The sequence below is a fragment of the Gavia stellata genome, chromosome 8 (genome assembly GCF_030936135.1).
Source record: "Gavia stellata isolate bGavSte3 chromosome 8, bGavSte3.hap2, whole genome shotgun sequence".
Taxonomy (NCBI): Eukaryota; Metazoa; Chordata; class Aves; order Gaviiformes; family Gaviidae; genus Gavia; species Gavia stellata.
In genome coordinates, this window is record NC_082601.1 from 11,663,300 (window position 1) to 11,686,196 (window position 22,897).

Here is a 22,897-nt window from a genome sequence, read left to right on the forward strand (position 1 = left end):
GGGTCACGGTCCAGGCTGGGATCTTGGCCAGGGGTGTGTAGGGAGGAGAGGGGCTCCCTGTGCTGTCTGAAGACCAGCCTCGCTGAGCTGTCTCCGGCCACTCACCTTAAAATTCAGTCCCACCTCCAAAAACGGAGACGCCCCTGCTCCTTCCTCAGGACGGAAAACATTCGGATTCTCTTTCTCCCTCGGCACAGCTTACTGTTTTTACCAAACCTAAGGCAGGTGAGTTGAAGTCAGGCAGCGCTCGACTTCTCAACCCATAACCGAGAGCCAGCACTTGCTGCACACCTGCACAGTAGCAATGCAGGGTTTTCTTGGCTTGCGTACGTTTGCGTTTTAATTCTGGAGGTCCATACCTCAAAATCAGCCTGGGTGATTTTGGGGGGAGCAGTGACCATAAAGGAGAGGGTGCTCCTCTCCGTGACCAGCTTCTCAGAACAGTATGTGAAACTTTTTGGCCTCTTCACGTCCCGAACATTAGAGTCACGGAAAAAGAAGATAAGCCCGCCGTTAATGCCCACTCTTTTATTTTCCTAGCATATCTCTGCTAATTTTTGTGTAGGGTGACTCCCAAATACTCCCTTTCAATTAGGCGCCTGCTTTCCTGTTTTGGCAGTGGCTCTCAGGTGCCCTGTTAAAGCAGAGCGGCTGCGGGAGTGCTTGGGGGGGCAGTGATTGGGGGGAGGACTGGTCTTAATTTGGTTGCGCCTTCTTGGAGAGATGAAAGGACTTGCAACACAAGCAAAAGGGACCCGACACCAGCCTCTTAAATGCCTGCGGGGAAAAAAAAATAAATTGTTTTGTGGGGAATTCAGTAATTGGGTCCCCTTGGGCTGGGACCCCCCAGTCCTGCAGCAGATGGTACCATGTGGCTGGGACAAGCGTGGAGCCCGGCTGCGCGATGCTGAGCCCCTCTCCTCCTGGCTGGGAAACCTGGTTAGTTCATTTCTCAGGGACGCAGGGAGGTTTGGAAGGCGCCTTGCTATCGGAGTGCTTCTGCTTGGGATTATTTTCCACGCAAACCACATCCTTCATGTCACCCGCTTGGGTTTTAGCTTCCCAAAGTTGCTCACACAGAGCCCAGAAAACTCATCTATCATCCTCACTTCTTCCTCTGAGGGTGAGTCCTCTGGAGAATTCAACCCCTTTGGGCGCCCAGCCGCCGAGCCAGGGGAGCTGATGCTCTCCAGTGGGTACCGCTGCTGAGGAGCTGTGGGAGATGAGCTTCGCCTGGGGCTGCTCCAGCAGACAGGGAACCTGCAATTGTTAAAGTGATTTATGTATATAAACACGCTGGTATTGTAAAGATCTCTCAAACGGTGCCTCGGGGGCTTTGATGGATTGAATTAATTAAATATATTCCCACGTCGTTAATATGAAAGTGATCAAAGCGTTCTAATCAGGGGCTTTTGCTTGGCTCTGGGTTGTTTTATTTTATTTTTGGGCACGAGGGGTGTGCCCCAATTTCATAAGAGAGGGTGCAGGAAGGATGTGTGTGTCAGAAGATGATCTGCAGCTAATCCCAGAGGCTTTATCCAGGCTGATTGCTGACTTCCTGGCCTGAGACACATCTGGAAGCTGGCATCAAATTCCAAGTAGAAATCACTGAGCGAGCGGCAGCAGAAAAAAAAATCCCACTTTGCTACCGAACAAGGTAGACACCGTGGTGAATAAAAGCAGGAGGCTGCTAATACGCTCTTTATTTATTAAAAAACACAGATTGCTTTCCCCAGGTTTTTCCAATTATAGCGCATTGAATGGCCCTGACATCACTCTTGAGCAGGGGCCAGCCTATTCAACAGTCTGGCGAAGACATTTATTAACTGGTTACCTGCCAATTGTCTGGGCTAGGAGCTGCGGGACAGATGTGTTTTGAAAAGTGATAACATTGTTAGGGGCCTTATTTAGATAGTGAGAGGAAAGCTACACCACTCTGTCCAGGCTCTCTGAAGTAGGTATTTAAGGCTGTTTATTTAAAAAAAAAAAAAATTTAAAAAAATTAGGTTGAGATGTAACTTTGCTGCATGGTTCCGCTCTGCCGCCCTGTTCATAGGTAGGTTTTCCGGTGTTTCCTCGCTGGAGGACACCCAGCAGTAGGACTCTGTTGAGGAGCAGTGGTCTCGCCTGCTGGCAGATGCTCAGGGTGTCAGTACAGCTGCTGCTCGCTGGGGACCGGAGCTGGCATCCCTGTGCTCCTGCTCCGCCGAGGCCAGGCAGGATTTCTGAGCCTATTGTCCTGAAGCCTCTCCCAGGAGGTGGGTAAGGAGGAGGGGAGGAGAGCTCAGGCCCTTTGGGTCGTGCCCTCATGCACCCGCGGGGCTGCGCTGGGGGTGCCACGTGCATCTAACCTGCTCTTAAAAATTTGCAGTGCTGCATCCTTGGGGACCCTGCTCTACCCACAGCTATCTCAGGCTAACCCCCCCTTCCTGCAGCCAAAACCCACCGCTTTGGGTCTCTCGAGGACTTGGGGACCAGCCGATGTCCTTCCTTCCTCCATTAAACCACCTTGCTTGGAAAAACTCTTGTGCTCCTCTTCAGTCTCCTCCAGGCTGCACCATCCGAGCGGCCACGTGGGGCATGGGAGCGAGCTGCCCTCTGCTTCGCGCTGCTGAGGAAGAGGAGGGTCCTGGCCTCATTCAACACCCTAAAATGTGCCACTGCATGGTGCCATCCCGGGTCCATCCCTGGAGCAGGAGAGGGTTTGCTGAGGCTGTTAGAGGTTTAAACTTGCTTGATAGGTAATACTGCTCCTGATTTATACAGGAGATTTTGTAGACAGTTCATTAGACCTTTAATTCCTTTGCTGTTTCCCTGTGAGGCAATGCTAAGCTCGTCTTCCTAGAGCTTGTAAACAAATCCTGAAATACCTCGACTGGCTTTGTCCCCTGCTAGATGCTGCCTTCACGTGGGCTCTCCCCACCTGCTCCCCCCATAAAACCTCCCGTGCAGGCTCTCCGTTCAGCAGCAACTTGTTTAATGCTAGAGAGCTAATAAAACTGACTGGCTCGAGGAAGATATATATCATCCCATAATCTCTCCATCTCTCCCCGTTGCTGTGTTTAAACGGGACAGCTTTATTTAATTGCATTGATTTTTTTTTTTCCTCTTTTTTTGGTGTCACTACATAATTGTTTTCAAATGATGGAGATATTTTACCTCCTCTTTTTTCATTCCCCCAGTGTTTCATTCCAGTCACAGTTCAGCTGTGCCCTGAATCAGCTTTCCTTATTTAGGGATTTAATTTATGAAGATAGTTTCTAGATATTAGATTCTTTCTCCAGCTGCTTGAGAAAGTTCACGTTCCTCTCCTAGGCGAAAGAGAAAACTTTGCGTGGGACGTGGGTCCCTATCTACTGCTCATCATCTTCTCTGCTGGCTTGTGTTAACAACTTTTGGCTTTTTTTGGCTGTAGGTAAGAGATTTTAGCCTGGTTGTACCTTCAGTGGCCTGGATGATGGTCCGGTGGTTCTTGCTGGTTTTCTTTTCTACTGAAAGGAAAATGCATTCTTTGAAAAATGTGATTTTGGTAGGGAAAAAGTATTCTCTGATTTAAACTGAATTCAATTAATAGTTTCAAACAAACAAACAAAAAAATCCTTTTAGGTGACATCATCTTGCTCAGCCTTTCCCAAATCAAACACTATTTGATTTCCAGTTTGATTTGCAGTCTGAAACTAGACTTGAAGCTGGAGCTGTGTGTTGTATAGAGGATAATAAAAGCCTCCCCAAAATAAAATCAAACTATCATTTTGGACACAGAATCAAAAAAATCAACAAACGGAATAGATTTATTTTGAAATACCATTATCATCTGGATAATATATCCATAACTTGGAAGTACGGGATGCTCTAGTCATGAATATGGCAGAAGACTGTGTAGACCATGGCAGAAGACTCTCTAGACCGTGGCAGGGTCTGGTGGATTATGCTACATTTTGGTTAAGTGCTTTCTTTGGAAAGATGGGGATTTGATCGACATGGATTGGGCTTTGTCCCAAGCAATATGCGGAGTAGCTCCACGTTAGAAAGGAGGTCACTCCAACGAGTCCAAAGGATGTGTGTCATTGCCGCTGCCACTCAACTGCCGTTCATTTTCCTCCAATTGTTGTGCCTTGACTCAGCCTAAATTCTGATTTCTCAGGGCTGGGGTTTTTCATCGGAGAAGCTTTGCAGAGCCTCCCACAACTGGAGACTCTGGGCATGACTTCCAAGAAATACCACTCTATAATGAATAATAATATCCCATTGATGCAAACTATTTTTCTAGAAGAAGGGTGAAGCAAGGGACATTTTACTTCTCATCCTCTTTGTGATGAATAAAACCATTTCCGCTGGCTGGTTTGAATACCACTGAACAAGCCAGGTAGTGGATACCATGTCAAAAATAAAATAGTAAGGGAAGGATTTCATAGATCACGGCAAGTCTGGTGCTTAGCATTAAATAATACAAAACATAAGTGGACTTTATACCCATGTTAAAATCTCTTCCTTTTTTCTCCTAACCAAAATTTCAGATTTTCTACCTGCAGAGGATATCCATTTTTTGGCTTTTTTGCAAAAAATAATTAAAACCCAACAACCTGTAGAGACAGAACAGAGCCAAAAGGCTCTACTAGCTACTGCCACGGGCACATTCCTGAGTTTTCCTTTATTTAAGCAGTGCCGAGGTGCTGGGCGTTCGTGATGAGGAGCTGCCTGTGTGGGCGCTTTTGGGTTCTGTGTGTCCTCTTGTGTACACCGGTGATTTTCCACTTTTCCATCCTCCCGAGAAGCCGAGGTGGAGATAAATCAGGCACCCGGGGAGTTGGGCAGAAATTAGTGTTTCCTCCCACCCAGCCCGGTCCCGCAGGAGCCACGATGTGGCTGGGGAGAGCTCAGGGGGACCATAGGCTGCTTCACGATCTGAGAGAGGTGACAGCATCCCACAAATGAAAATTGCCCCGTTAGCTAAATACAAAGGTCGGAGACAGATTTAAGCAGCTCCCCTTGTTTATTCTGCCTTCTGTGCTATTTTTAACTGTTGGCCAGCACCCATTATTGCAGGTCCTTTGACTTTAGGGAGAGGAGGATGCTCATCACCTGATGGCTCTCATGTCCGGGATGCTCCATGAAGAGATCGGGGATGGAGTGTGAGTGCATTTACTGGGGGTGAGGCACGTCCCGGGGCCTCAGTCCCCTTCTTGGGGTCGCCGAGCCTGATGAGCTGGGCAGAGAGGGAGGATGCAAATACTTGGGTTTGTCATGTATGTGAAGGACTGATGGTCCCTGAGAGGGTTTTTTTGCAGGTTTCCTCAAACAGATCACCTCCCAGCGCTTCTGCTCTGGGCTTTCTTGCTTGCTCGAGGGTTTTCAGTGCACAAATCCCATGCTCCTCCGTGCCTCCTGTAACACGGCAGAACATTGCACCGGCTGGTGTTAAACCTCTCTCCAAGAGCATCCTGCCGCAGGCCAGGCTGCAGGGCAGGCTGCTGAAACCCCGAGCCACTTGAGAAGAGGTCGCCTGCTGTGTCCGGAGCCTTCGGAGAAGAGCAAGACAAGTGAGTGCTTCCCCTCGACAGGGCTGTCGTTCTCCACGCTTTCTAGTTTGTCTGCTCAACTGAGAAATATTTATGCACGGGCATGATTCGTCGCCCTGCAGCAAGGTTGCTGGCAGCCGCTGGTGCGATGCCTGTCTCTGTGCCAGCGCTCGAACCGTAATCTAAATACCCTGTTTTCATCCCCGCCGGCGGTGGCCGGGACGGGCAGGTGCAGTGGAAGGTGATTTTCGGGAGAGGGTTAATGGTGGGATCCCTTGGAGCCTGTGGTGGCAGGAAGCTGTATTGTGTGTTGACTTTAAGCAGGAGGTTTGGGAGATCAGCTCTGGAGCAGAAAACAGGGGCTCGGGAGGAACAAACACTCGCTGCTTCAGAAGGGCGGTGATTTCCTTTCGGGTAAACACGTCATTAATCTCAGGGAGCACATTCTTTTCCATCAAAAGATAAGGGATTCGAGTTGCCTTTCTCAGGGCTTGGCCTTTTTGGATTGTTTTAACTGTGGCTTTCGCTCCTTCAATTACCGACTTTACATAATCTGTCATTTTGGGTTTGCCGGGCTTATTATGGGTGCAGAGAAAGTCTTGGGCAAGGGAACTTCTTTCCTTCTTTCTTTAAAATCGCTCTGATCCTTCTCCCCCCACCCTCCTCTTGCCAAATTTTTTTTCACTGAAACCTGTCTATTTTTTGCTACTTGTGGCTCTGACGAATTTGAAACGTAAGTGTGCTGCTTTGTCCCAATTTATGAAACCATCTCTCTAGTGCTAGCGATAGAATAGGAGCTTTTTTGTGTGCCATGAGTGGAAAAACAGTGATGGGCTCCACTCCCTGCCCTGGGCTGCCTCTTGCTGCTCAGCTTTGGTTTGGCATTTATGAAGATGCCGCTTGCCGTGGCCAGCAAGGTGCGGGGAGATGCCGGCTGTGGCACCCGGTGCTTAATTTTCAGCTGGCCCCATCCTGCCATGTGGGTAGACAGCAGTGGCAGAGCTGCTGCTTTCACTCCTGCTGCCTGTGGCTCGGGCTCTGTGATCGCTCTGAGCTCTTTTGATAGTAAATGCGTTTAATTGGGATTTAGGGATGAAATTACAGTGGGAATTTAGTCCCTTCCCGTTCTTACCTCCTCTTCTTCCCAGTACTTTGTGCTTAGGGCTGCCAGCAGCAGCATGGGTTGGGGTGGAGTAGAGCAGGAGCTGGGGAGCTCCCGCATCCCCCATCTCTCCGTGCCCTGGCAGCTCGAGCAGATGCTCTGCAGTCTTTCTGCACTGATCTGTCAGTGTGGCCACGTGCCGTTGTGTTAATTGCGTAATAGCTGTGTTTTTATCACTGCATAACCATTGACCTGCATGTATTCAACACAAAAATTCCTCTCTAGTTTTTCACCTCACCTAGTTTAAGACTCCCAAAGCAGAAATAGTGAGGCTGTGGGAGCTGTCAGTAGGTAGGACGTGGCCCTGAGGACCGGGACAAACCCAAGGCATGACGTCATTTGTGACATACGGAGGGTGAATCTGCAGGGACAGGTATCAGAAGTCTTGTGTTTGCTCTCCTCTGTCTGAGCTGAGCTGCATGTGCCCCATCTCCAGCTACGGAGCTGTGCTGCTGCCCAAAAGTCCAGCATGGAGCAGACGTGCTCCTGGCTTGTAGGAAATGTGCACTGATCCACAGTGACTCACGTGGCACACGCGTTGCGCTGGGGCTGCAGAAGAGGGCAACCCGTGTTTGGTGAATGTGGTTCCCTGGGTAGATGAGTCCAGCAGTAGCTGTCAGGAGACAGGGGCATCGATCTCTTCAGTCCATCCCATCCTCCTCCAGCTCTGCTTCCCTGCAGCTCTTCTCCTTTCCTTCTGTTTCTTCCCAGTCTTCCAGCCAAAACTTGTAGGTGAAGCAGGAGGTGTCCTGGAAGGTGTTAAAACATTTTTGTATCCCCACACAAGTTCAGTGAAGGTCGTGTTTATTCTCTGTACCTGCCAGCGCAGCTCTGCCTCTGAACGCACTTTGCTTTCATGACTCACTGGTTCCCCGTCTCTTAGAGGACCGGGACTTTCTGGTGAAAATCTGTTCATGCATCTCACAGGCCAAGTGTCAGCCCACAGCAAGTTGAGCAGTGAACTGGTAGCAGAGGAAAACCATCATACTGTCCTCTGTCCACCTCCAGCACTGCTTTCCTCTCACTGTTGTCCTTCCCAACTTTTCCATGTTTTTCTCATACCTCTCTGCCTCCACCTGCCCTGTGCCAGGCTGGCAGCAGTAGGGCAGTGCCTGGAAGTAACGATGGTAGTGTTGGACTTGCCTGGGAAAAAGTATTGGGACAACCTCAGGAGCTGGAGCTGGGCGGTTGCAAAGGCACGGCTGCAGAAGCGGCCTGGCCTTGGAAAAGCATTGGAAATGTGATTGTTAATATCAGTGTTAAACAAGCCCAAACACAGGAAGCCAAGCGTGTGCACGGAGGGATGCGGAGGGATGGGGCTTGCGACTGCACTGCTTTGATTTGATTTATTTTTTTATTCTGTTGGGAAAGGTGATTCAAGTGTTATTCATGACCCCGGTGTCCTCTTCATGCCTCTTTGATGATGCCAATCCGGTGGAGAGGTGCGCTGTTTTCAGTGACCTTCCTTGAGTGTGCTGCGTGGCATTGCTGGGCTGTGGTTGCCATCGTCTGGACCCACGTTGTTCTCCGGCACGTGCGAGTACCCCCTTCACTGGGGAAGCCCAGAGCCATCTGGAGCGTGGCTGCATTGGCGCAGAGCATCATTCAGAGCTGTTGTGTCAGAGGATCCTGTGCTGCTTGTTGCCTCAAATGAAATTTCAGCGTTTGCATAGCGTGGGGGGAACACAAAGATAAAAAGGTCGTGGGGTTTGGATGACATTCATGGCTTTGCAGCCATCTCTTCACATCCACAGTTTCTATGTGGGTGGTTAATCCTGTGTATCTGCAATTGCACGCTGAGATGCTGAAAAACCTATTGCTGGAGATGGTTTGGCATCAAAATGTTGCTTGATTAAAGCCAGGCATGCCTGACTTCCCCTTGGCAAGTGAAGATGCCATTCTTGTGTGATAGGCTATGGGTATTAAGTACGTTTTGGTGAGTTTGGTGACCACCAGACCATCATGGATGAACTTCTTCTGCAGGCAGGGGAAGAATTAGTTTTGCAAGGGCTTTTGGAGGGAAAATTTCACTCCTTCCCTGCTGTAGAGCACTTCAACCTATGTAGAAATTAATTTGGTTCAGACCACCCGACAGTTATTCGATAGACCACAGCTTCTGAGAGTTACCAGCCTGACGGGTCTTGACTTGCCTGGTGGGGAGTTAACAGCTCAGAAGTACCTTGCCTTGGCTAAGAGTTTGGAGGAGGAAAATGCAAGCATGTGGCCGGTGAGGAGTGAAACTTTATCTTACTGCAGAGGTGTGTGTTCAGGTGTGGATGGCAGCTGTGGGACCAAGCTGTGAGGATCATTCCTGTTTTCTCCATGCTGGTGTGCCTGGGTATCTCCAGCACCTGCACCAGGACCTCCCTCCAGGCGTGCGCTTGGACTGGTGTCCGAGGGGAATGACTGGATTTTGGAGCTTATGCCAGAAGGGTTTAGAGATGGAAGAAGAAATGAGAAAGAGAGAGAGAGGAGATAATTATGCCAAGGATGTATAATTACTCTTTGGCTCTCCATGTCTTACATCACACAGGATCCTGAAAACACTGGGGTCAGACCTGGGAAATGTGCTGCAACACAAACACTTCCAGCTGTTCCTTTGAAAGCAAATCTCAGCAAGTACCTTCCAGGCAGGAACGTGTGGGCTTACTTATTTAGTAAGAAAAAAATCTCACCATTTCAAGCCTTCAGCATTCACCTTCGTAATTAAAATGTCTAATCACAAGCAGAGCGCCGTACATGACCGTCTTCTGGGAGCTGTTTCTTAAGGTGGTTTTCCATTTTTGCATTATTTAGCCCCTGCCTCGGTGCCAGGGTTTACTTAACCTTAAGCTTGTGAACAGGCTTATTGAATTTGGCCAAGACTTGACTAATCTGTAATGAGCTCCAGGTTGCCTGGAACTTGGCAGCACTGTCGTCCTCTGTGCTGTTGCATAATGGCCTGACCCTGCGTAACCACAGCTTCGCCTCACACCCCTTCTCCAACCTCCTTGAGTCCCACTCCAAAACCCCGGGCTTCATGGAGGGGCCACCCTGCTAAGGGGTGTCCCGAGTGCTGAAAACCTCCTCAGCTGCTTTCATCCTCTCACACGGGGTGAGAGGTGGGAGAAGGTGCAAGAAAAGCTCAAACGTGGAAACCAGCCGGGGCGGCGGGGGAATGCAGCGGTGGCAACCAGGCAAAGGCTGGTACCTCCTCCCAGCATCCGTGGTGGCTGGGGCGACATGAGAATCCTGGCCATCTTCCTTCTCCTCCTCCTCCTCCGCCTGCATCGGGCTGATGTGCAGACCCCTGTGGTCCCCCTGCGCTTGTGAATGGAGGATGCTCTTCCTGGAATCTTTTCCATTTGAAACCCGCTAGGTGGTTTTTATTGTTTATTACATCATTTTAATAAGGGCAACTGGAAGAACTTAATTTGTCAAAAATCACAGGAATAATTCAGATGTTGCTCTAAGTCAATTTTTTTCCCCATTGTTTATTTACTTCAGCTCAACCACTTGAGAAACCCATTATTTGCCTGCTCCTTATTGAGTATCTAATGATGAAAATAAATTGTTACCACTCTTTATTGTGCATTTCCCATAAGGCTGACACGGCACAGAGAAGGAACTGGATTCTTTTCCTTCTAGCATGACACTGGGAAGATTGTTTATAGCACTTCAGCTCCAGCTCTCGGCAAGCCAACTGAGAGCAGAATCATTAAAGGCAGAATTTAGAGGCTGTGGGGTTGCATAAATTAATTGAGAGCAAAATTTGTTGGACAGACATTTTGTAATGAGTGAGGAGGGAGGAATCTGCCTTGGATCTCACATACCCAGCAGTAAGCTGGAGGAAAAGATCTCCTTACAAAAAAACAAATTAATAAAATGATCTTGCCTTGTTTGGAGATCAGAGAGCCAAATATAGACCCTATCGCGTTTCCTTCCCTCCTCCTTCCGAAGTTTGTCCTTTTGAAGTGCACTTTCAATGGGATGTGGATAATTGACTCTGTGAACAACCGACCGAGTGCTCTGTTGGTTTAACCGATTGGTCTCAGTTGCTGATTCCTGTTTTGTTTTGGATGATTTTCAGCCCAATTGCCCCGTCAGCTACAATTAGTCCCATTAATATGACAGCTGAAAGGTCACAGATGACTCGCTCCGGTTGCAGGCATGAGGGCAGCCAGGAGATGCTCAGAGTCTGTTGTTCTCAGCTCCGCAGTCGCGTGCCGATAGCTTGCTTAAGTTGATGGCGATTGCAAATCCTGGCGTTAGACCGATCAAAAGGGACGTGAGGTTTGCTTCACGGGAGGGTGATTGACTGAGAAATGAGGTTGCAATAACAAGTAACATTTGGATGAACTTTTCTTTAATTGGACTAGAAAGCTGCTGGTTCTGTATAAAGGGGAAACGTGGAATGGCTGGGCTTCCTCTCGCTCGCCAGAGCCACGAGGAAAGGAAGCAGAAGTGGGATAGAGTCGCAGGCGCATCCTGTAGCTTTTTCAGCAAATCCACGGCTGTCGTTTTCTGTGGCTTCAGTGACATCTGCCATGGTTTCGGGCTTTGTCTCTTCCACCCAGGATTTACCCTTAGGGGGCAATGAAGTAGGAGAGGGAACAGCAGACGAATGGATGGAGCACAAGGGGTTGTTTGGCTTCTTAAGATTAATAGGGGTCAGATGCACACAGGTGCAGGTCAGATGTCGGACTCATGGGTCTCACGGTCTCTCTTTGGCCATGTTATGGCCAAAATGGTATGACAGAAAATATAGTCTGGTTGTATACTTGGCTTTTTGTATGATAAAGGAGACATAAGGCACCTAAAGTGTCTGGATCAGCCCATTGTTGAATTATATAGCCCCAAAACCCGGTTGGAAGACGCTGTTTGGAGATGGTTGACTCGCAAAGCAGGACTGCTTTGGTGCAGGTGAGGTTCTGCAAGAGTCTGGTTTTGGTTTGGTGTTATTTCTTATTTTCCTTAACTGCTTGGATGATGGAAAAGAGAATACGCAGATTCAATTTGCAGATGACCCCCAGCTGGGAAGGGCTCGCAGCAGCCTGACTGAGAGGGTCAGACCTTGCACAAGCTGGGGAAATGGTGTGAAAAGGACGATTTGTGGTTTGATGAAGACAAACACAAAGTTTTACAGCCTGGCAGAAACTGTCGACTGTGCCAGTGCAGGATGGGGACTGTTTCCAGTAGGTGAAAAGATGCTATTAAAAATTGCAAATAGCTTATGGATCAGGCAAGAAATAGCATCATGAACTTCAAACAGGATGATTTTGGTTAGGTGGTAGGGGAAACCTGAATGCTAAAGACAGGAAAATATGAGCGTAAACCATCAAGAGAGGCTGGAGTCCACTTCACAGGAGATTTTTAAGAATCAGTGGGGCAAACTTTTGTCAAGAGTGACATAGATATATCTGATGCTGCTGCTAGGAAGCACAGGTTGGAGAAGGTCTGCAGATCTCCTTGGGGAGAGATGACTATTTTGCCCATTCCTTTTGTTTTACTAATGAAACCTTAACATCTCACACACTTTGTGAAAAATCCCTTGGCCAGGGCACAAAATGTTCCTTGAGCAGTTTGGTGGGAGCTTTGCAGCCAGCCCATGTGCCGTGCTGTGCCGTCGTCGGCACAAGTTCTAGTTGAAGGAGCTCAGGTCTGGTCTTGCAGGAACGTAGAGCCTACACAAATCCCCCCTTTATTTCTCCAGAAGCTGCACTTTCTGCAGACGTCTGTGAGGTCCAGAGGTCAGTGTGTTGTGCTGAGCTTATTCCCTTTAAATCTCGTCTGGGACTTGTTCCTAGTGAAGATAGCTGATACTTTTAAAAAGCCTAGCAGCAGGAGACCTCTTCTATCAGTGTGTTTCCATCCACATTTGGGCAACACAATGAATGCAGATGTAGTAGGAAACTTTTGATTATCTATAGGATTTTTCTGTGGCAACTTCAAAGCTCTGTGGTTAGTTATATTCTGAGAGTTTAACTGGATATGTCTTGTGTTCTGAGCTCTTATTTAATTTTCCGGTTTAATCTATTGTCCAAACATCATTAATGTTGTCTTTGAGGCATGGGACAGCTTTGATGGAGTCTTTTTTTAATTTCTGGCCATCACCCTGTGCAGCCATAAACAACATCCTGCCTGCTAATGAGAAAATTCAAGTTATTGCAGTCACATGTCTTGTGGAAATAGATTGTAGTGGCAGGAGGAAAAAAGGAACCAACTTTGCTCACCTCCCACCCCCAGCTGGCACAAGCATTTGGATTACTGACAGGGAGAATTTTCCACAGATTAAGATACTACATTAAAAAGCAGTGTTGCCTGTTGAAAATGAAATTATTAATTTCATTGACATATCATTAATTTCTTAACCTGCTTTCATGAGTTATCTTTTCTACCTATAAGCATCTAAACCCTTTCCTAATTAATGCCTTGCTGGCACATCAGCTGTTGGGCTCAACTATTCCTAATAAATCCAGGTTTGTGGAAGAATTTGACTTGTCATTCCAGTGTGAAGTGCGGGAGTGGGATCCTTATGACCCAGTAAACCAGTTGCATGACGTTGATATCCTACCCATTGCTTTCCCCTCTCTCCCATCTTCTGTCAAACTTCTTGTTTGGAAAGTGAAACTTATGTGTGTATGACCTTGGAAAGACTTGCCAGCAGTCAGTGTGGGGAGCGGGGCAGAGCCCAAGGTGTCGGCATTTGCTCCTTGTTGTGCTGTGATAAGCATCTGCAGAAGATTTGGGAGGGGGGTGGCTGGTCGTGATGCACAGCCTCATGTTTAGCCCCGGTTTGGAGATGATAACGCAGCAACAGGAGAGCAACAGCATCAGGAGGGTAAGTGCACAACACGGCGGTGGGCAGTTTTAGAGCACCTTATTCCTTCTCCACTGGGAAACCCATCTTGTAGGGGAGAGCCCACCCTGCAACAAACTGGCTTTATTGGCTCTGGGTTATTGGCAACCAGGGTATAAACTGGGTGTGTTGGTAACAGCTTCACAGCATGGGCACATCTCAGGTCTTGTCTGTGCAGGAGTTTGACTGGCAGATACACAGAATTGGGGTACAGTGTGAGGGCTTGCTCAGGGATGCAGTTGTCTTATGGCAGCATAGTTTTGCTCTATTTGGAAAGAGGATTAAAGTGGCATGGATAAATAAGCATCAGTATTAGCTGATCCCTGCAGCCAGTTTTCCTCCGTGGAGAGGTTTTACAGGAAGATGTCCTGCTTGCTCGCAGACAGGACTTGATACGACCCGCGTTCCGGCGCGGTGAGAGCCGCCCGGCTTGGTGGTGCCTCTTGACGTGCTGGTCTGCACTGCTGCACCTTTCCCTGGCATTTGCACCCTTGTAGCCACACTCACCTCTTCTCTGCCTTCTCCCCCCACCAAATAAGTTGACATTCATCCTTTCCAACGATCCCTGAAACAGCCGCTGCTGTCGCATGTGTTCAGAGGACGGGTGATCGCCGAGAGCCGGCCGGAGGGTCTCCCGCAGTCCCTGTGGTTTCTGAGGTTCTCCTCTTGCCCTCCATGTCTTCACAGAGCACGGCTTCGTCGGCTACTCTGAAGAGCTTATGTTCAACAACACGCTGCCGGACTACAGCCAGGGGGAGTCCTTCTTCACTGTTTTTGGAGTGTTTTTCCCCGCTGCCACAGGTGCCGTAAGTTTTATTCTCCCCCTCTTTCCCTCCACAGTCACATCTCGGAGATGAGCGGAAGCAAGGGGAGTTCCTCTGGGCTGTCAGGCGAGGCAAGTGGGACTATACTTGGCTGTAGCAGGCTCATGCGGTCGATTCAAAATGTTCCAGCTTTCCTCCAGCATCTCAAATTTTGCACACTCCTGTCCTGTTCACTTCAATGTGCTCTTCTGTCTCTGTGGTCAGAAACTGCCGGTGAACTCTATGGGATGACGTGGTGGTGTAAATCCCTCCCTGCCAAGGACAAGGCTCAGGCACTGATCTTGGCCAGTGCTGTCAGGCCACAGGTATCAAACCTTTCTAAAAGTGCCAGTGATGATTTGTCTTATTAGATAAGCCTTATGACTTGATTGCACTGGGAGGGTGGGAAGAGCACAGGAGGGCTTTCCCTCCATCCTCACCATGGGCGGGTGGCCAAGCTGGGCTGATGCCGTCACTCGTCACTCATGATGCTGACCCACCTCTCTCTGCATGGCATCACGGTTGCATCTTTGCATGTCAGCAGAGCTCACGTTTATGAGCTTAATTGGATGCATTCGTATTATTCATTCCCTTAAATTACCAGGAAGATCCATGTCCCCATTCCAAAGCTGGCAGTCTCCCGTGGGAATGAAGTAACTATCAATTGGAGTTACAATACCTTTTGTTGATGCTGGGTTTTTTAAACTATAAAAAGTACTGATTATAAGCAGTTTCCATAGCAATGAATCCTTGGATTACAGAATGAATTTTCAGAGGATTAGCAGTAAGCAACTTGCTGGAAGTTGTTTGCAGAATTGCTGCTGTACAGAGAGACAAACTAAAGGGTTTTGTGAAACAGATGGGGCTGGAGGAATGGTCTGGTAGCAGAAGTCATCGCGTTGTCAGGTGCACCTAGTGCAGGACTTCGAATTTTCCTTTGAAATCCTCTCTCCCAGCTTATCAGACTGGCTATTGCCTCCGCATAGACTTCCTCCTGAAAAACTCACCTGCCTGAACTATGGACACCATGGAGAAGTTGGCTTCTGCCCTCTTTCTTGTCATTTCTGCCTGGCCCAAGCAAGTCCCTCAGTCAAAGAAAGAGACCTTCCTCGTGAGCCCTGCCTCTGATGCAGGAAAGCAGTTTTTTCCAGCTCCCTGGTTATAGAAAAAGGAATAGTTATGACAAAGCTGTGTAGAAAATTACCATGGTTAGCCATATTAAATGGTTCTTCATCTCTGCTAACGCTTGGCTGCTAGGAAGAAGGCCAAAGCTAATAGATATAATTTATTTAAAGCCCTGGCAGCCTGTTGCTTTGTTAGTTAGCAGTAGTAATACCAGTAGTAATGTTAAACATTCTCTGAAAATACAGTTTGGGCTGATTTATAATTACTTTGGTTGCTGCACAGCTTTTTCATGTGTTCTTTTTAATTGCTTGGTTATTTACAGGATTTAAATGATTCCTTTGGAGTAGTAGTGCCAGTGGTACCATATAACATCGCTACTGCTCCTGTTATTGCTGTTTGTAGCGCTGCGGAGTTCAGAATCACAGAATCACTAAGGTTGGAAAAGACCTGTAAGATCATCAAGTCCAACCTTAAAAAAAAAAAAAAACAAAAAAACCCCAAACAAACAAACAAAAAAACCCCCCACAAAATAAACCCCACAAACCACCACAAAAAACAAACCACAACACACCAAAAACCAACCCTCCCAACACCACACAGCGCCAGGAGCCTGTTAAAACGTAGGGTTGTGTTGGGTGCTCTACATGGAAGAACTTGTGATCTCATTAAGAAATTTTTAGGGTGGGAGTCAAGACTTCTCTGCTGCAGATCACAAACGGGGAGGCCAGTGCAACTTCAGAAGTGCTGGGAATAGAGCTCACATCTCCTGGGACTGGAGCAATGAGTGAGGGTTGGTTCCCCCCCGTCCCGCCTGACCCACGCTGGCTTAGCTCTCCTCCTGCCCCACCGTGGGGGTGTGATGCTAGGGCTGCAGAGGGGACCCCGGCTTTCTCAGGGTCCCACGTGCTGGAGCAGAGCTGCTTCCCACCGCATTGCGGGCGCTGCCTGGACGCAGCCCCAGCCCGCCAGCAGGACAGGCGGTTCATGAGATTGAAGGTGACATTTCGGGGATGGAATTGGCAGCGGCATTAATAGCAGGCTGGAGAGATGCGATAGGATTGCCAGCGCCTCTCATGCAGGGCAGGCAGCGTGACGCAGATTGCGAGCGGCAGCGTCAGTCCCCAGCACCTCCGCATGAAAAGGGGTGGCAGGGACACGTGAACGTCGCTCCCGGGCTGTCACCTCCAGCCTGTGCTCCTGCCCAGCGCCATCCCCAAGTGGTACCAGCCTCTGCTGGGACCCCCACAGCGATCTGGCCGAAGCACTGGAAGCAAAATCCTTTGCGTTAAGATGCAGCAGAAATTCGGGGAGAGTTTCAGCGAAACAATATGTTGTTTAGTTTTGAGGGGTTACTTTGAGTCAGTTTGAAACATTTCTTTGACCCAAAGCAATGTTCTGTTTATCTTGAATTATTAAATGTTGTGTTTACTCTTTTTAATTTTTAGCATATGCTAGTTTACAATCTAAGATGCAGTTTTGATAACAAATTTAAAAAAAAATATTTAGGAAATTATGAAACAAGATGTTTGGGCCTCTCTGAGATTAAATGTTCCTCTTTGAAGTGAAACTATTCTGATCTCTTCAGGATAAGCTCTTTCTTCTCCCTCTGAAATGGTTATCTGAAGTCAACTGGTTTAAGTTTGGTCTCTGCGATATACTGAAAACTGGTTTTAAGTTTGCATTTCCACCAGAAATAGCAGTGAAGTGGAAACTTCAGAAATACAGGCTGGTAGGTGTAAAAGCAAAGAGGGGCAGGCACTTTGGGAAGGGGGAACAGGACTGCGGGGAGACCCTTGCTGGGACCAAATGGGCAGGAGGAGCAGCTGGGTTCGTGCTTTGGCTGGAGGGGATGGGATGGTTGTCCCAGCCTTCCGTAGATTGGTAGTGACATGCTGCCTCCTACGAGCATCCTCCTTGGGTCATTTTGCTCCAGGTTGGGCTATTTTCTCTGTTTCTCTGTATCTTATTGGTACGACTCCAGCAACTTGAATGACGTTATCCCGGTTTTACGGTTGAGCGGTGGTAAGCAGAGGCTGGTACATTTGCTTCCTGGGTAATAGCTGTTTAAACCATTTCAGCTGGATGTGTAGTGCAGCTGGCTTTATTCCCCCAAGTTTGTCATTTAATAATAGAGAAGTAGCTGAGCGATTCAAAACATACGTCTACAGCTGGCCTGAATGGGAGTGCATGGGCTTGGAAGACTCAGATTTGCCAGCTTCAATCAAAAAGACTAACATACTTGCTATGGAAGATGTGAACATACCCCTATAGAGATTCTGTGCATTAACCAGATGTTTTTCTGTGTATTTGTAAATACCTTCTTAATGCACGTTTTGCTGCCGCGCTGTGATGCGCAAACACCCAGCTACCCGTCTAACCAGGGCTTTGCACGGGGAAGGAGTCTCTGCGTGCCCATGTTCAGCTCCTAGCAGCAGCCACACAACCATAAATGCATTTTTAAAATTAAGTTAAACGTCATTTGCGTTGTGCAGAGGATGTTTTTCTTTTTCTACTAAATCCCCGAGGTTTTCGATTTAATGAAAGAAGTGTGTTGTCATGTGATTCAAGAAAGTAAGATGACGTTTGAAGCGGCGTGAGTGGAAAATATCATTGTACTGAAACCAGTTCTGAAATAAACCATATTCGGCCCTTGCAAAATGACAGCAAATAGATTTAGAAGTTTTGGGCTAAGTTATCAGATGATGTAAACTGGCACAACTCCATTGAAGTCTATGGAGAGGTGCCAGCTTACATCAGTGGAGAATTTGGCCCTTTAAAAACATTAGCTACAAATCTTATCTAAGATTTTCCATTCTTCATCTCTTGGGTGAATGAAAAAAACCCCCTTTTATATTTTATAGTAAATTCACTGGAAAATGCAATGGGTGTTTGCAAGCAGTCATATTTACAGCTATAAACCATAGCTGGTGGAGTTAGAAGCCAGAGCTGGTGGAGCTTATGGTTGTGTCTAACATACAATGTAGGTGGTCCCCTTGTGCACATATCCACTGCCTGGATGATGCCCAGGACAGGATTACGCTGGGAATAGCAGCAATGTACAGACTGTCTCAGCCATAATTTCCTGGCTAAGTTGACTGTGTTTTCATGCTTCCTTGTCCAGAAGCTTTGTCATTATCTGCTGCTCTCTGAGATAATAGCCAGTGTGGAAAATCCAGCCTGCTATCTCACTGAAACAGAGAGGTGGATAATTTTCTCTGTGGACAATCTGCAGATATGATTGCTTGAGTTCAGAAGGGATTGTCCATTTCCCTAGGGGACAGGTCCATGTCTGGAGGAAGGAACGTCCCAACTTCTCTACGTCGTTGAACTTTATATGCAAGTCTAGGGGTTTTCTTCTGTTGAGCAGCTAGAGTCTCTGGAAAGGCTGTTTGTGGCTACTTGCAAGTCAGACCAGTTTTCTGGCAGGGGGTGACCGAGGATATGGATGGTGGAGATTGTTTAGATTTTTTTGAAATTTATCAGGTTGTCCTTTCATTGAAAAGTGGGGTGGTTAGTCTGCTGCTCACAAAAGACCTTCTCAGTACTGCTCTTTGGCAGCTGTTATCCTGTCTGGAAAATTACTTTTTGGGTGATGGTGGGGAGGTGGCTTTGGCATTGTCCATATGTCTGTACTACCAGATTGTCCGTACTTTTGTACTAGTCAGGTCAGAGGCATAGTTGCAGCATGGAGGAAATGGCTGTGGCCGGAGTGGCTGAGAACATCTGTGTTGGTTCCCTCTGTGGTGGCCGTGGCCTTTGGCAGTGGAAGCCATGAGACTCTGGTGACCTCTTGGGGGTCCTGACAGAAGCTAATGGTGTGTACTGGCCTGGGTCTGACCTCCAGTCGCTGCCGGGCAGGAGGTCAATCATCGATCTCAAGATGCCCTTTACATGGGCTCTGGCAGGTCACCTCCTGGCTGCTCCTGAATATGTGTGGGTCTGGGAGGGAGGCAGCGAGGCAGCCTGGACTGCGCAGTCATCGCTGTGCCGATGGCTCACGTGCCTTCAACTTTTTTCATATTCAGTCCAGAAGACGCCATTTTGGTGTCTCCCCAGTGCTTTGCCGAGGCAGTTTGGATGAGGAAGAGGTGAGTCAAGCTCAAGCTGGAAGATTTAGAGATGGTGCCAGATGTTTGGGAAACTTGGCCGAGAGGCACATGAGATTAACAGCTGTCCTTCTGACAAGAGTTTGCTCCCTTTGGAAGAAAAATTCAGAGTGTTCTCAGCTTTCTGCTTTGCCTCTGAATTGCAAATTCACCGAAGAGTGCTTCATAGCGGCTTCATTTAGCATGATGTTTGTGACCATTGCCATGGACTTCTGCCTTTCTGACTTTTCTCACCTCCAGCTAAGCCTATTGTGTAGCTTTTTAAAAGGAGCAGTGCTTGAACAGCGCTTGGAAGCTTTATCCAGGGAAAAAGCGCGCCAGTTGATGGGCTTTTAGCAGTGCTGTTCAGAAGTACGTCCACGGAATAGTCTTCCAGGAGAAAATTAAGAACTCATTTTGATTTGTAATGTTTTCGGTACGGTGTCAAGGATTCAAATCTGGTCTGAATCTGGAAGACAGCTCTTCCAAGAGCTGAGGAATGCCAGGAGCCCGTGGGGACAGAGGAGCGGCTGTTGGGGCTCTGGCTCTGTGGTGGCGAGGGTGACAGAAAAAGATGGCTGCTGAGTGGGATGATCAAGGAGGAAAAAAAAAAGATGATCAAAGAAAAAATAATAAATAAATAAAGCCCTGGATGCTTAGCCGATGTGTTTGGCAACATGTGAGTGCCTTGTGCTCATTAACGTGCTATCCTCACGGCAGCACAGCAAGGAGAGGGAGTGTTACGATTCCCATCTAGCAGGCGGGGAGATGGAGCTATGAAGATACACAGTGAAGCCTGGGGTGGAGCAGAGAGATCAGCTCCCGTTCCCTGATTAGCAACCCAACCATTGCTCCCTGTTGGCAGTCCATCAGTGGCCATACAAGGTCTGTAGGGAAAGCACCTATCTGGCTGAGCTGGGTTTGTCCCCTTTTCCATGAGATTTGTCCCACGGCTCCTGTCTACCCTTTGTCTTGGGAGAAAACCCTCCCAAGTAGCAATAAATGTTTGAGCTTTAAAATGCAATGGGTTGTCGCTGATTTAGAGCTGTAGTCGCTCAGATTTGCAGCCTCAGAGACTGACTTCGTCATTCTTGTGCCCTCTGAAAATGAGGAATGACTGCTGGACTTGGCAGCTGAGTGGCAGACCGACGTGCAGTCGGTCCCCTGCTGCCGGGGCTGGCAGATGCTGCGAGCATCGTCGAGTTGGCGTCCTCCTCCTCATTGTTGTTCTGCGGTGATCTCACCCCAGCTCCCAGAGACCGTCCCATGAGCACTGCTGGCTGGCACCTTGCCCACACATCCGTATGAAGATGTTAGTCTGACATCTGAGGGGTGGGACAGTGATGGGCAGAAAATAGTATCTTAAAGAGGCTCTTCTGTCCTGCCTTCAAATTGTCCAAATCCTCATCAGGATTCTAAATCACAGATTATTTAATTTTTTTTTATTTATAGCAGACATCTGAAGTCTTCTAGGAAAAGTTTTGGGATAATTTGACAAGAAAAGTTGTGTTTTCTTGCCAAGTCTGGTATGAGTTCTTCTTCACCTATGAGCAAAGTCTCTTAACACATTTCTACCTTGGGTTCCTAGCCTCAACGTGGAGACTGTAATCTTTTGCTCCATCCCATTTCCCTTTCTTGTGTCTTCAGATGGTAATTTTTTAGGCTAAGGACTGTCCCTGATTGTACAATACCCTGTACTCTGGCCTAAAATAACAGTTCAGTACATTATTCTTAGTCCTACCACATGTTTTCTATGTGACGCTGGGACAATCACTTGCCCTCTCAGCGCTTCTGTTTTCCTATCTGCAAAGTAGAGATAATGGCTACTTCCAAAGCAGATCCCTTGGCTGGAAGGTGCCACCTACGTGCTGAGCACTGTTATTCCCTCTGCTAAATGTGCATGTGATCGTCATTAAACACGGACAGGACAGGCCGTTTTGTAACTGCGGTTGTCCCCCATGAATGCAGGGACCTGTAATGGATCTGGTCTGGAGGGGGTAGTACCACCTGCTGAATGCGCTGCCGTGATGAACGGTAGCATTTTTCTTTCCAACAATTGGACAGCACTGTCTTCTGTGAGGTTTGCATTAAGATAAGATGGGTTTTGTTCAGATTTCTGCTTCCCCCCCACCCCTCATTGTTCAAACTGGACAAAGGGTTCTTTGTAGATGTGTTAGTGGTGGCTTGCTTCTATTAAAGACAAGAACAGTTTCTTACCAAGCAATCGATGGGAGCCAGCGTTTGTGTTTGTGGAAGTGCAGTGAAGTCATGTAGTTACTGTTCTGAAGCAATCAATTAACTGATTGATTAAATTATATTATATGATATGTATTATGTATGTATTATATATGCTATAACTTAGATTAACTCTAAATTGCATTTTTGTCTACAAAATACAGGTGTGATGGCTGGGTTCAATATGAGCGGAGATCTCCAGAAGCCTGCTGCCAACATCCCCCTGGGGTCTCTGGCTGCTATTGGCACCTCGTAAGTCATAAATTGGGGAAAATTTACTCTTTGGAGACTGCCCTGGATGTGACCAATCCATTTTATATTCCCATCAACCTTTTATTACTCAGCCATCTGGAAAATTAAAGTCTGGCTCTCATTCAAATTATCATCCATTACCACCACCTACTCTGGGTGGGTTAGAGAAGAGGTTCATTAATGCGGATGTAATCGCTCCTTCCTCCGCCGGGTGGGTGAGCGGTTGTGCTGCTGCAGCCCGGCTGTCCCAGAGTGGGATGCAAAGTTCTCGAAGACTTGGGGTGTATGATTTTGTCATTTATTGCTGTTGATTTCAAAGTGTTTTCTTTTTATATATAAATAGAAAATACAAAAGATATAAAATATATATATATAAAAAATATTATTGGGAAAATGGGGCCACAACAGGTGAGATGACCTACCCACCTGCAAGGCCAGGGGAACGCAGGAGCCCTGCATTCCCATGCAGTGCTCTCCCCCAGGAAATGCTGCCTTCCAGGAGTAAAATACTGTTACGTATTAAAAAACCAAACCTCAGCAGGTTTTCCTGCCTGCTTTCATTGCCACCTAAATTGCTTTTGAAATTATTACTTTTCATTGCGTACCAAGGTTCGGACGGAAAGGAAGGATCTTCAGAGTTTAGAGGGATTCCTGCTGAAATTGGTGCTTGTTTTAAGTGAGGGGATTCCACAAGAGACAGAAGTATCACAGATGGATGGACTGTGGTCGTTCACATCTCTGCTGTCTGGGCTTTGCAGACAGACTAGCTTACGCCTCCACCTGAGTGCTGGAAAGGCCAGAGACACCAGAGGAGGACGATGGCCGAGGTGGTAGAGCAGGCTGGCTGCGGTATTTAATGTTACTGCCAGGCGGGGGGA

At 47.7% G+C, this 22,897-nt stretch overlaps 1 protein-coding gene across 1 annotated transcript in view; it reads left to right on the forward strand.

The window, feature by feature from the left end:
- SLC12A8 (solute carrier family 12 member 8) overlaps positions 1–22,897 on the forward strand; it is a 50,479-nt gene that overhangs the window by 10,984 nt on the left and 16,598 nt on the right. The window contains exons 5-6 of the mRNA XM_059820626.1: positions 14,207–14,320; positions 21,932–22,019. Of these exons, the coding sequence (XP_059676609.1) occupies positions 14,207–14,320; positions 21,932–22,019 (202 nt within the window). The remainder of the gene's footprint in view (positions 1–14,206; positions 14,321–21,931; positions 22,020–22,897) is intronic.